At 43.0% G+C, this 13,516-nt stretch overlaps 1 protein-coding gene across 6 annotated transcripts in view; it reads right to left on the minus strand.

Moving 5' to 3' along the window:
* CLCN4 (chloride voltage-gated channel 4) overlaps positions 1–13,516 on the minus strand; it is a 45,203-nt gene that overhangs the window by 20,622 nt on the left and 11,065 nt on the right. For all 6 annotated transcript variants that reach the window (XM_040582766.1, XM_040582764.1, XM_040582768.1 and 3 more), the window contains 3 exons: positions 12,086–12,237; positions 11,674–11,773; positions 6,067–6,254 (listed from right to left, as the gene is read on the minus strand). In XM_040582766.1, coding sequence (XP_040438700.1) covers positions 6,067–6,254; positions 11,674–11,773; positions 12,086–12,229 — 432 coding nt within the window. In that variant the 5' untranslated portion in view covers positions 12,230–12,237. The remainder of the gene's footprint in view (positions 1–6,066; positions 6,255–11,673; positions 11,774–12,085; positions 12,238–13,516) is intronic.

Below are 13,516 nucleotides of genomic sequence, written 5' to 3' on the forward strand. Positions count from 1 at the left end.
CCGGAAGGGTAACACCATAAATAATTTTTTTTCTTCTATATGATGCTATCTATGATAGAGTTGAAAATCATTTGAAAACACAACAGCTTGACAGATTGCACACAGACACATCTCGGTCATTTTTGCCCTGATATTTTAGAAGCATTCCAGTCAATAATGAAACTTACCTTCAAACTGAATAGCTTTACTTTACTTACAGAATGGAAATGCTAATGATCATTAGCAACCATTGGCTGTGCAGTGCCATAGTGAAAGCATAGTCAATATAATATAATAATAAGTACATATTTATATTATATAAATATAATATAAATAATAATATAATAATATAAGACCTTCAGGCTTTCTACCTGCGTCCAATGGTCAAGTCAAAACTGTTGTTAAAGTCTGCCTTAGATATCTCTCCCTCTTCACAAGCATAATTTTTAGATTAATTTCAAAAACCCCACCCATACAGACAATGGAGAATCTAGTCAGAGGTATCAAATTGATATAAGGAGCTTAAGCCTTCAGGCAATCTCCTCTAGCAACATGACACTACAGAATGAAAAACAAGATGAACCTCAGTGTATGAATCGGTATGAATCCTTCACCTCTAAGTGAACTCTCCCTACCGGATGCAATCCCAGCTGCTCAGGAACATCAGGGCCCCTATATCTGCTCTGCAGAACAGCAGCCTGGATATCAACATTATGATAAATCAAGTAGGAAACCAGGCATTAATCAGTTGTACTGTGTCTTCAGTTAACAGAGCAGGCCGAGCCCATTTCCCAGTCATAAAAAAAACCTAGAGCTAAGAAGCATCCCTGTTTGCAAACCTGCAAGGAATCAACCTTTAACAGCACAGATGCTTGCTAGCCTCATTTTCCAAGTCTCTGTCCAATTGAAAAGACAGTAAAAGAATCACTGCCCTTATCCTTACGGATATATTTGGAAGAAGGGCAGTCTGTTAGGGTCCTCTTGTGCTTGCTGAAGTTAGCAGCTAGCTTTGCTGATAACAGCAGAAGAGCACTGCTATGCCATCTGCCAATGCCCTGAGACTAAGCAGTCATGGATCCCACACTTACAGTGATTGACATCCATCTGTAGTTACCACGGATCTTTGTTGCTACAGCTGAAGACAGTCTCATGAATGTCTTCTCCTAGTGCTTTCAATTACAAACAGCTATGACAATATTTACTCTTCCTCCAGAGAAAACTCTGCCCCAGGGCAAAATTCTCCTGTCAGTGTGAACCTGGAGTAACTCCAAAGAAGACCAATGCCATTACAACAATTTGGCCTTACAACATTGAATGAAAGCTGTAGTTTTGCTTCTAAATTCACTGGAGTCAAATTAACTTTGTTTCTTTTTACTACTTCTTCTTTCACATGTCAGAAGTCATATGAAAACTATGTCAGCTCATTACTGCAATCACACATACACCTACAGCACTGTGGCAGGACCCCACAAGAGTCTATATGGCCAGTTCAGTCTTACCCCTTGGGACAACTTTCATTGTTACATTTTCCAGATATCTGGCATTCTGCAGGTCCAATTGCAGCAGTTTCTAATGATTAGTAATAAGAAAGCCTTTGGGAAGTGAAGTAGTTAGTAACTCAGTATAGCAAATGGCTCATTTCTCATTCATTACATGATCACAGTGTGGGTTGTGATCGATGGTGTAGAGTCCATCTGGAGGCCCGTAGCCAGTGGTGTTCCCCAGGGGTCAGTACTGGGTCCAGTCCTGTCCAACTTACTCATCAATGACCTGGATGAAGGGACCGAGTGTACCCTCAGCAAGGCTGTGGATGATACAAAACTGGGAGGAGCGGCTGATACACCAGAAGGCTGCACTGCCACTCAGCGAGACCTGGACAGGCTGGAGAGTTGGGTAGGGGGGAACCTAATGAAGTCCAACAAAGGTAAGTGTAAGGTCCTCACCTAGGGAGGAACAACCCCATGCACCAATACAGGCTGGGGGTTGACCTGCTGGAAAGGCAGCTCTGCAGAGAAGGACCTGGGAGTCCTGGCGGACAGCAAGTTGACCATGAGCCAGCAGTGTGCCCTGGTGGCCAAGAAGGCCAATGGGATCCTGGGGTGCATTATGACAAGTGTGGCCAGCAGGTCAAGGGAGGTGACCTTCCCCGTCTACTCTGCCCTGGTGAGGTCACATCTGGAGTGCTGCGTCCAGTGCTGGGCTCCCCAGTTCAAGAGAGACTGGGAACTGCTGGAGAGGGTCCAGCAGGGAGGGTTACAGAGATGATGAGGGGACTGGAGCATCTCTCTGATGAGGGAAGGCTGAGAGAGCTGGGCCTGTTTAGTCTGGAGAAGACCGAGAGGGGATCTTATCAATGCATATAATTATCTTGAGGGCGAGTGTCAAGAGGATGGGGCCAGGCTCTTTTCAGTGGTTCCCAGTGACAGGACAAGGCACAATGGGCACAAACTGCAGCACAGGCAGTTCCACCTGAATATGAGGGGAAACTTCTTTAATTTGAGGGTGACAAGCCCTGGAACAGGCTGCCCAGAGAGGCTGTGGAGTCTGCTCCTCTGGAGAGAGAAAAACCCACCTGGACGCATTCCTGTGCAACCTGTTCTTGGCGAACCTGCTTTATCAGGGAGTTGGACTAGATGATCTCCAAAGGTCCTTTCCAACCCCAACCATTCTGTGATTCTGTAATTAGGATCGGTAAAAGCCTTATGCATGTATGCTGGAAACAGAGACCAAAAAGGCTCATCAGCAGAGACGATCCCGCTAAGGCCTTTTCCACTAGTGGCTCAAAGGATTCACCGGGGCAATAACAGTAATGAAGCAAGTAAGGGAACTGAGCCAAGTTTTGTATTTTAGTTTGCAAGGTTGAGCGGTGTTTCAGATCTGGTGTCAGTCCAGTTTAGGTACAAATGGAACACAAAAACGACCCTCACGAAGTCAGAATACAGAAATAAACCACATCCCTCAGGATGCTATCCAATGCTTGTTTTCTCCAGAGGCCCAGAGCTCTATTCTGACTGACTGGGAATCTCACCATTTGCAGACTCCCTCCTGTGGACCTTACAGAAATGCGCCTCCTCAAGGCCCTCAAGACTGACAGATTCAAGGCTGCAAAATTGGAAAGTGGGTTCCAAGTATAGAGGGACTTCCCTGTCTTGCAGGTCTTAGCTTCATGACAGGAGGTCCAAAAGCCCAGGGATGGGAATCCAGTCCATTGCTGGATCCAGTGTCACAAGCTACAGAAAACATGGGGTCCGTTCCTCTAACTTGAATAGGTGTAAGGCACCAGAAAAAGGGCCCTCACCTCTAGTGAAGTTGAGGTTGGGACCAAGCTGGATCTGCAGAATAGGGAAGGTGCAAGTCACCAGCTACTGGCTAGAGATCTAGCTGAAGTGGATGGCATCTGCTGTGCTTTAACACATCCAGTCCTCCAGTGAATTTGAGGTTTTGAAACTCCCTCACATCAAAAAAAGCTCCTCACCTGTTCTTTGAAAGCAGTTCAGGACCCGAGGGATGAAGGATATAATTGGGCTACAAAAACAGTGATTAGGGAAGAAAACATAGCCTGGTACATGTCTGATACGCTATTACGTTTTCCATAATAATTTATATCAGGACTCTGCTTTGGGCTTATTTCATAGGAGAACTAGAATGAAAACATTTTTCAAGAAATGCCATAGGAAACATCACAATTCTCAGTGAGAAGACATGTACAGGGTTTATCACAGCCTTAAATCAGCAAAACCACAAGGAAGAAATGATCTAAATCACAGTCCCCAAAATGTCAAACATAGTTGGCTATGATGAGAAAGAGTCATAGTCATTCATAAAAAAGAAGACGTGTCTGACCAGAGTACCTTTAGGAAAATTGTTTCAAATACTTTTTGCCTAAAATGTGCTCCAAGTTAGTCCTTCTGTACCCTGCTGTTTTATAGGGCTGTTACGGAAATGTTGGGCACAAAGTGAAGCAACGTTAAAAAAAAAAAAAAGTTTAAAAAGGAAGATTATCCTGAAACCCAGTCAAATTCAGTGTATTCTGTTCCCTCCTAGAGTTTCTGCAGCTACAGAAATCATGCAAGACTTGCCCATTTCTTAAACTTTTTGGTACCAAACAGAATTTTTACTTTCCATATTCACATTTTTGTTGGGCTTTGCCTGGGATTTCAACATAACAGTATATTATTAATATTTACAGCATTCATCGGTCTGTGGCAGCCAGAAACCCACAGATCTTAAAGGCCCATTTGTTTAGAGAAAGAGCCTAAAACTAAGCCAAGATGAACCCTTTTTCCCCTGCTGTGACAGTACACTAGCGGGTGAGAAGCCCGTCTTGAATACAAAGTGAGTAAAGTTTCACAGTGCCCACCTAGCTGATGCCTTTCTTACAAGCCACGGCATACAACAGTCATGACTACTGATTTCAAGTAGCAGGTGAAAGCAATAAATTTTCTGAAGGATGTGCTCCATTTATATATTTGAGCCTTTCAGAGAAACAGCATGTCAAACACATGCACAGGATTTTCAAGTCCCATAACAATTTTAACAGTCTCCTCATCTTTCCCGTCCCGCATTTTTTTTTGTTCTCTTAAATTACAACATCATCCTCAGTCCTGCAACTTTATACCAGGGTAATATTCTTCACTGTTACAAAGAGACAACTGCCTAAACCATCTTGAAGACCAGTGCAAACTGTGCAAACCTCTGGCAAAAAGGAAGCTTGGCACTGCGGACTGGCAAATGTGCAGAGATTTTTGCCTGCGATTAAACGGTGGCAATATTCAGGAACAGTGAGTACCTCACTACTTTCATTACGGTTAATTAGAACTACGGAAAATTGGGCTATACATATTCACAGACACTCTCATCTAGTAGTACTTGTACTGTAAAACTAAAGCAGCATTGAAGGGAATGTGAATGACAAACTTGTACAGTGACGAAGGTGCCCTCAAACACTTTCTGCAGGATCAGACAACCTCCATGCTGGGGGAAGAGCCAAGACAGTCTGAGTCACCCATTTTTTAACTGCCTGACTGGAGATGATTTATCCCATAGAAGTATATATTTTCTTCTCCTATTATTGACCAAACTGCGTTATCAGATATTTTTTTAAAAGTCCCATTACATACTTAAGCCAGTTCTCTTCCAAGCCACGTTCATCCCACCTCCATGTCATATTCAATTTTTGTCCTATTCAAGTCACCTGCAGAAATGGGGAGGAGGGGGGATCCAAGACAATAAATCTGACCAAAATGTGAGTTATGAAGGGATCAATATTATTCAATACATTGAATAGCTTAGGTTGAAAATAAAATGTCTTTTTTTGTATTTTTTTATGAAAGTGTCACCTGCTAAAGGAATATAGAAAGAATTGTTTTGATTATCTTCAAAATGAAACTTTTACCTGTTCTGCTTTGAAATAGCATCCTTTGTATTTAAAATTACTACAACTTTGAGCAAAAGGTATAGAGAAAACCCCAGTCTTAAAATACAAGTTTCATGTCAGTTCAGATCAGCTTTTTCCCTTCCTGCCCTCTCCCCCTGCAAATTGTTCACTTTGGCTGTCTCCCAGGGAGCCCATTATTTCCCCAGCCTTCAGCGCTAGCTAAATGTTTTGGTATTTGATAAAGAAACTGATTGCAAGGGTGTAACAGGCGGTTCTTATGCAGCTTCCACTACTACTCACAGCATTGGGATACACAAAAATCATCTGCAATCCCCAAAATTTCCTCTTAAATGTATTTGTTAGGCATCATGTCTTTTGCCCCATAAAACTTTGTTTAAAGGAAAAAAAAATTGATAGCAGCTCAGGTTCCCTGGTGAATATGTTATGAGTGTTATGAAACACTTTTAGTTTAATACTGCTAAAAAGAGAAAGCATTCTTGCAGTTTTCCAATTTCCATCACACATGACACTGAAACAATAGGACCTCTTCCAAGTTAAGCAGGTATTGCTTGTGGAAATGTCTTTTTTTGCAGCACATTCAGTTCATTACTTTCTCTTTCAGAGATTCTCTCTGGAGGGAGCATCAGCAAGTATGAAAAAAAGGCATTGCCTGGCCTGCTGTGACCCCAACCTAATCAGGTCTCCCGTACCTCAGACTGGCCTACAAGAAGTTCAGACCATTTCTGCCACTGGGGACATTTGTCCCTGTCATCGAATGTAGTTTCATTAGATGTCCAGCAGCACTGCTCGTGGCTGTACCAGAAGGCAGACAGGCAGACACCCTCCTTCAGGTCTGTCATCCAATCCACAGCTAAATCTATCACTCCAGCTAACGTGCCTGGAAAAAGAAATGCAGAAAGAGAAACCGTGGCATTAAAAAATATCAAGTTGCAAGGAAAATATATCCAATTATAGCTACAAAAAAAAAAAAAAAAAAAACCAAACAAAAAAAAAAACAAAAAACACAAAAAAAACCAACCATGATCTGGGGAAGCAGCTGCAATTCAAGCATGAATACACCAAAGAACTGGGGGCAATCACGACTTTGCAAAGAAACAGGCACACCAGCTTGTTGTTTAAGCTTTAATGGCCTCTCATCAGCTTTCATTTTAAATATCGCAATTCTCAGACTGACTGATCGCTGACTAGGGAAGGCATAACTGACATAGGGCCTGATCCTGCAGCCTGTCCCAGGCAGGTGCACCATTTGACTGAGGTAAGGAGGACATCATGCGGGGTCTCTGCGCACATACTAAGCTGCAGGTCTCAGACCACACTGTGTATTTTGGGGCAGGGGAGGAGAAGGAAACGTGTGTTTTCCTACAGCCTTACTGGTCCCAACACAACAACCTTTTAGAAGAACGATTTCGGTACAGAAACAATACGGATGCCAGATTCTGACTTAATCACCGAGGAGAATCGGGCTCTCGATGTGCACCCTCATTAGCAATCCAAACATGCAGCAGAAAATTATCCTTCAAATCCTTTCTGTACCAAACCTACCCTTACTTCAATTTTTCTCCAGTAAATACACAGAGCTACAGTGACACCCGGTGGCCACCGGACACAGACACAGGTAAACCGGCTGTGGCCAGGCACAAAAAAAAGAAAATCCTGCTTTTCGAGGGCATTTGCCTGGCAGCAGTAACAGCCTGCCCAGCAGCAGCACCCCCAGAGCAGGTGCCGGCTGGGAGGGGGAGGCTGGGAGCAGCCACAGCACAGCACGGCAGGGCTGCGGTCGGTCCCCGTCTCCATCCTTTCTGGAAAGCATTAAAGAGTCACTTTAGTGTTTTCCAAACCCCTCTCGTACACAGTGGAAAGGAGAAGTCAACATTATTTTTACGAGTAATCATTAATAGAATTTCAGGAAACCAGTAATGGATTTAAACCGAATTTATCAGTGCATTTCAGCAGAATTAACACACTGGGGAAAAAAAGGCTTTGGAAAATGCAAAATAGTTTGGGTTTATGTTCCCAAAACTTTTAGCTTTGTGTCTCCTGCTAAGAACGCAATTACATGTAGCAGGGGTGGGGACTGGTCCCCTTCCCACTAGCAGCTGGGGCCCACAGGTGGCTTCAAGAGCCAGTTTATTTGACCTTGACCTAAAGTTTTCTGCTTTTGATTTCTGTGAAAGAGAAAAAAAAGCTCATTTCAAATGATTCAGGCACGTGTAACCTGTTTTTTATTCCATAGAACAGGAAAGAACCACCAGTGTTCACACAGCCTTACACATAAATATATCTTCTCACCCCTTCAAGAAGGATACTCATCCCCACACTGACAAGCAATGTGACTAGAGTAGCAATGAAGAATTTTTGTTGTATAGGAATAACCTGAAGAACTATACAGATATACTAGACAAGATCACAAAAAGAAGGGCTGCAGAAGGGAGTAATGACGTCTGTTCCAATTATTTTCTATCATGAAGACCTTGCCTTTCTCTTGCTTAGCCTCTTCCATTTTCCCAAGTTTCTATCGAAACAATGAACCATATTCAGATGATCATTTACCACTGTACTACTAGTAACGTCAGCATGTGTAGCTTACTGAGTTTTGCAGTAAACTCTAAATTCTCCAATTTTCTGAAAGTTTAAGAAACCATACGAAGAATTCTCATCCCTTGGACACAAGCACCAAATGCTGTGCCTCTTACATCTCTTGATGGACCTCAATAATTACCCCAATCTTTAAAGCTCACATCACACTTAACCAGGCAATTGAGTATTAATGCTGCCTAGCAGAAGGTGCAAAGGAAGGCAGGCTTTTGAACGGTTTTCCCCGATACAGTTAAAGAGAGTGAGGAACAAACGTGCAGTTCTCTAATATAACAAGCTCACATGCACCCCAGTACCTGTAGGAAAATGTGCTTAATTATGCAGCTGATCTAATCCCTTTCTCCAAACGCTTTGGGACCCACATAAGGAGGAAAATGCTACATGCAATTTACTACACTTACTTCACACAGAAGAAAATCATGAGAGGGCAAGATCAACACTTGCAGGATAATAGTGCAACAGTGAATGCTTCACAAGACACATGAGCAGGGTTAGAAGTTTTCCAAGTTCTGAATCTTTTCAACTTCAAGTGAAATTAATGGAAGTTGCAGACTATTCAGCATCTCAGAAAGTCAAGTCTTTAATTTCTTGTGCTTACCATGGCTGTCTAGACTGTAATAGAGCATAAGTTTATCTCCTTACTTCTTCCATCAAAGGAACTGAACTTGTTCCCTTTCTATGTAACCTCCTGCCCAGAATGAAAAATAATGAAACACTCCAAAGCCAGGGAATGCTGAATTTCAGTTTAGATATTCGACTTTTACATGTCTCCTTTTCCTTTGGATAGTGATAGCTAATACTCATGTTTTACAATGCCCTAATGAGAATGCTAAAAAATTTCTTTGAAAACAGTTTTCCTGATGCACCTGTGCCAGAAAACAGCATCACTCAAGTGGCTCGGCACTGAATTGCAAAGGGGATTTTTGCACATCCAGCTCCAGTACCAGAGCTTTTCAGCTTTACTATGATAGCACTTTTTGTCACATAGCTTTACAAAACACAGACTCTTCTGCTGTTCTATAAATAGCATATACTTTCAGTTGGCTAGTAATAATGGTTAGACTGAGGGGTGGCCGCTGGTCTGCAGGCAAGATGGAACAGTAAAAACTCAGAATTCCTTAAAAATAAGTTCCTAAAAATTCAGCACCCATACCTAAACATTTTTAGGCTCATTTCCCCATAGATTGCTTTATATTTCTCCAGAAACTGTGCAAACTTTCTGGCCGAGACAGGCCCCGGCAGTGCTCAGTATCTTTTCTGGAACATTGTACCAGCAGTTTTCACCTGATCTCCACATCTAACAGCACTTGTAGGTGTTCCCTTTCCTGCCCCCTTCCCAAAGTGAGCAGGATATGGCTCCCAAGAACCCATTTCCAGAAGCTACTTAGTTCTACTCCAGCCACTTGACAGTATCATACACCATCTTCTCCTTCCATATAGCACCTGAGAGGGTTGAAGGTCCTGTGGGTACACATCTCTGAAGCAGCCTGGGAACCAGCTGTGGTGGACTGTGGTGGCAGCAAGGGGCTCCACTCAGGCTAATTTATGTGTGCACTTGTGAATTTTTGGTCTGATCCCAAATGGTTGCTGCTACATTCTTAATATACTTTGATGTTACTCAAGACGTACAGCTCTAACTCTGAAGCTGACCCTGCTGTGTGCAAGAAGCCAGAGCAGACCTCCTCCAGGGGTCCCTTTCCCACCTACGCTTTTCTAGGACTAATGAAGGATGCAGGTTTGACAACACTCCAAAAATGACAAATCATACTGCCAAATGGGACAGTCTTCTCCTTCCCCCCATCAGCTCCTTCCCATCAGCAATATTTTGATTGCTTGTGGCTCTGTGGTGACCAGCCCTGCTGAGAACAATGATCAGCTCAAAATTAATCTGGCCAAAACCCATTTTTTCCACCAAGTCAGTTCTCAGATTCACTTTCCTACACAGCTACACATGCACAAGGCAACAGGGCCCAATGACAGGGACACTGGAGGGCAAAGATTGCTCCGTTTGGCCACATCAGCTTGTTGTTGGCCATGAGCAGGCAATATTTCAAGCAGAGAGTGAAACAACACAAAGTGCCTCTTGATTGCACTATCAACTTCACCTCCTTTCTTCCCAGACCTGGTTAAGAAAGCTCATCCACTCATCAATAACCCCCCCAACTCATCAAAGGGATGTTGACCCCTCACTGAGGGGGAGATGGTGGCTCTCCATCTTTTCCCTCTCCCAGAAACACTGAAGGCACAGACCACGTGTCATTTCGATTGCAGGCAGAAAACATCTACAGGGCTCAGCCCAGATCACAAGCACGTGATTCACAAGTCCCTGTTCCAATTTAAAAAGAGATTTAAAAAGATTAGACTCTTTGAGGTAAACCACGTTGCTCTTCACCCTTGTCACTGAAAAGGTTGCACAAGGTCACGCATCTCAGCTGCAGCTTCCCCTGACCTCCGTTCCCAAGCTGGACCTGGCAGCATTAGAGCTTATCAGAGGTCAGCAACTCTGGCTTCCAACAGCTTTGAGGATTTCAGCAGGAGGTTTCATTGCAAACTGAAACCAAAACAAACATTCTGGGATATTTTTACTAAAACGGGACCGTGTGAGTGTGCACCGCATTCTCTGTGTGAGTGAGGGGATTACTGACCTGCTTGTGGGAGGTTGCTAGAGCCCTGAAGGGCTTGCTCTAACTTTATTTGCAAACAGAATTCTCCATCCCAGATGGCAAACCCTGGCCTTCAGGCAGTGTTTGGCAGCCCTGGTAGTACACACAGGCTATCAGACTCTCTTCCCATCTCGCCCTCCCATCAAAGCTTTTGTGGAAACAAGCGTATCTCTACAAAATAACATAATTGGCCAAAAATGTAACTTCAGCAACATTTTCTCAAGAACTTCTCCAGTACTTCTGAGACTCCTGAACAACTGTAATAGACATATTAACTTGATGGTTGGTAAGCAGGAAATTCATACCACTTGGAAACTGTGAAACTTCACATCACGCTTTTACCAAGCAGCATGATACAAGAGCACCCTGACATCACTGAAAAGGCATTAAAAATGGCAGCTGTTTCAACTTGGTAAGACAAGTGCAGCTTTCCAAGTTGGAAGATGTGCTAAAATGAGCACAAAACAGGAGCAATTCAGGAAATTAATGGATTTGCCATCTGAGTTTGAGCAGGGTGTTAAATATGTAATGTCTGTCTGTCCTGGAAGCAGATCTGAAACTCAGTCAGAAACTGTTTTCCCTTCATGCATATATAAAGAAGATAACCCAGTGAATATAGCAATTTACAAAGCTCTCCTTTGAATGTCTACAGCCAACATTTTCCCTTCATCATCATATCTACTTGCAGAATTAAAGTGAAGACAAGAAAGAAAATCCTACCAATAAAATTGACTTCTGTGAATCAAAGATTCAGAAAGTCAAAGTAGCCCATCAAGTGTAAAGCGCTCAGATGCATATTTCCAAAAGCAATAAAAAATCCCTCTACTTGCAAATAACGCTTTTTCTAGGTCAGCACTCAGCAGGAGACTTTGCAAGAGGGTATTTTTCTTAAGAATTATAACTACATGGACGCATAGCTGTCTTTTTAGCTTGAAACATCAGTGGAGAGGCAATGAAGTAAAAAGAGAAGCTGATGGTACTGCAGCAAACTTAGGTGAGATGGTTTCAGGCATAACTGTAACGCTAACGCACACATACCGGCCAGTAGTCCTATGAGAAGCATTACAACCCATCCTGACCAGGCATCCAGCAGACTCTTGATGAACTCCCATATGGATTCCTTACTTTTGCTTGTAATCTGAAATTAAACAGATATATATAGACATGTTGCTGATTCAGGCTGATACAGTTTTTAACCTCCTAGAAGGTGTATACAATTTCTCTACTGCCCACAGTCCCAATCATTTTTGAGGGATGTTCTGCTGACTAAGTTGCTGGAAGTCCTTTCATATTTACAAACTCAAGACAAACCACATCCAGATTTTTAGAAGTCCTCCTCAAGTCATACAACAAGGTAGGAAGCAATAACTTCAGAAAACCGCTTGTTTCTCTCACCACCAGGACGGCTGTAACCCAGGGGCTGTGAAGCATCAAGGCCAGACACCTTTACCTTTCTGTGGCGGTCGGTGTCACGTGATTTCTCCCGCAGCCAGTCGATGGTGTGGAAATCTTCGTAAGTTCCAACATCAGGGAAAGGCTCATCCAGAAAATCCATCAGGTTGCCAGAACCATTCATGTCTCCTGCATTGACCATATTAGGGTCTGTGTGTAGAGGGAAAATAAGTATGTCAATAAATTCATGCAGCTTTGCCAGACATTTCAGAATCAAGTTTTCCAAAATACCTCCACAAACCACAAACTCAAGAGAGTGTGGGTCAGCAGTCCTGCTGAGGACTTACTGAAATCTGTGCATTGCCACTAGAAAAAGTATTTTGCTGAATACTACTTCAACAGCTTAGGAAATCCTAAAACACACATACAAAAAACACAGTGCCCATGTGCAGAAGTACCAGCTTTCTTGAAAACAACCGCAAAACTCAAGATGGTTCAGGTCGTCTTCTGCAATGATGCATCCTGATCCCATGGCAGAAGTGCCCTGCCTGCAGGGAGACCATGGAGTAGGCCAGGTCACCGGCTCAGAAGACAAAAGATAACTCACTAGAATTTACAATTCATCAGGAAATGCAGATTTTACATGACACCATCAGTCATATCTCTGTAGTGTTGTCTGGTTTTGCATGCTCAAAGCTCCCTGCATTGCTTCGCTTTCCTTCCACTGTTCAGAAGGCAAAGCTCAAGATCACGGTATGTCTGCTTTGCATGAGGTCTAGAAATGCAGTATCTTCCTTAGGTTTGTTTCTCAAGGCTAGGAGCAGAACTATTCTTGGGAGAAATTCAGTGGTCACCCTCTGTCCCATATACAAACTTTCCAAATTTGCTTGTAAGAAAGCAGGGGGACAAACCGACATCACATGTCCTGCTAAAGCGCAAGAGAAAATGTGAAGATGCCTATCCCCAAACTAAAACAAGCAGTTACCAGAGGCATTTGATAGTTAAAGAGGAGATCAAACTAGGCTGTGAAATAATACACACTCTAGAGTATGGCACACAGGCTAAGTGGACATTTTCAGCCCAGAAGTTTTGGGGGACATGGTTTCTGGGTTTACAAACTACAGATACAAGAGCAGAGTCACATCCATGCCCATTGCTCTGAGGTCCTGGAAACAATATCTCCTTCATGCAATCCACATAAGCAAAGCATGAAGAATTTAATTCATAACGACTGTACCTCTCTTTCCCACAGAGAGTTTAGCAACATCTGGCTAGGTGGAAAAATGACTGTTATCTCCTTCAAAGGTCAGGTCCCAAAGTAGTCACTAATATGACAAGCTCCAGAAATGGCTGACCTCATTCCTGGTGAGAGAAGCCTTTAACAGCATGAGAATCTATTAAATGAAGTGGTTTAAGCACACAGGGTTGGATTAATCCAACTTAACTTCAGCCATCCAAATGTTTGGTGCCTGAATGGTAAGAACGACCT

This window comes from Falco naumanni, chromosome 2 (assembly GCF_017639655.2).
Source record: "Falco naumanni isolate bFalNau1 chromosome 2, bFalNau1.pat, whole genome shotgun sequence".
NCBI lineage: Eukaryota > Metazoa > Chordata > Aves > Falconiformes > Falconidae > Falco > Falco naumanni.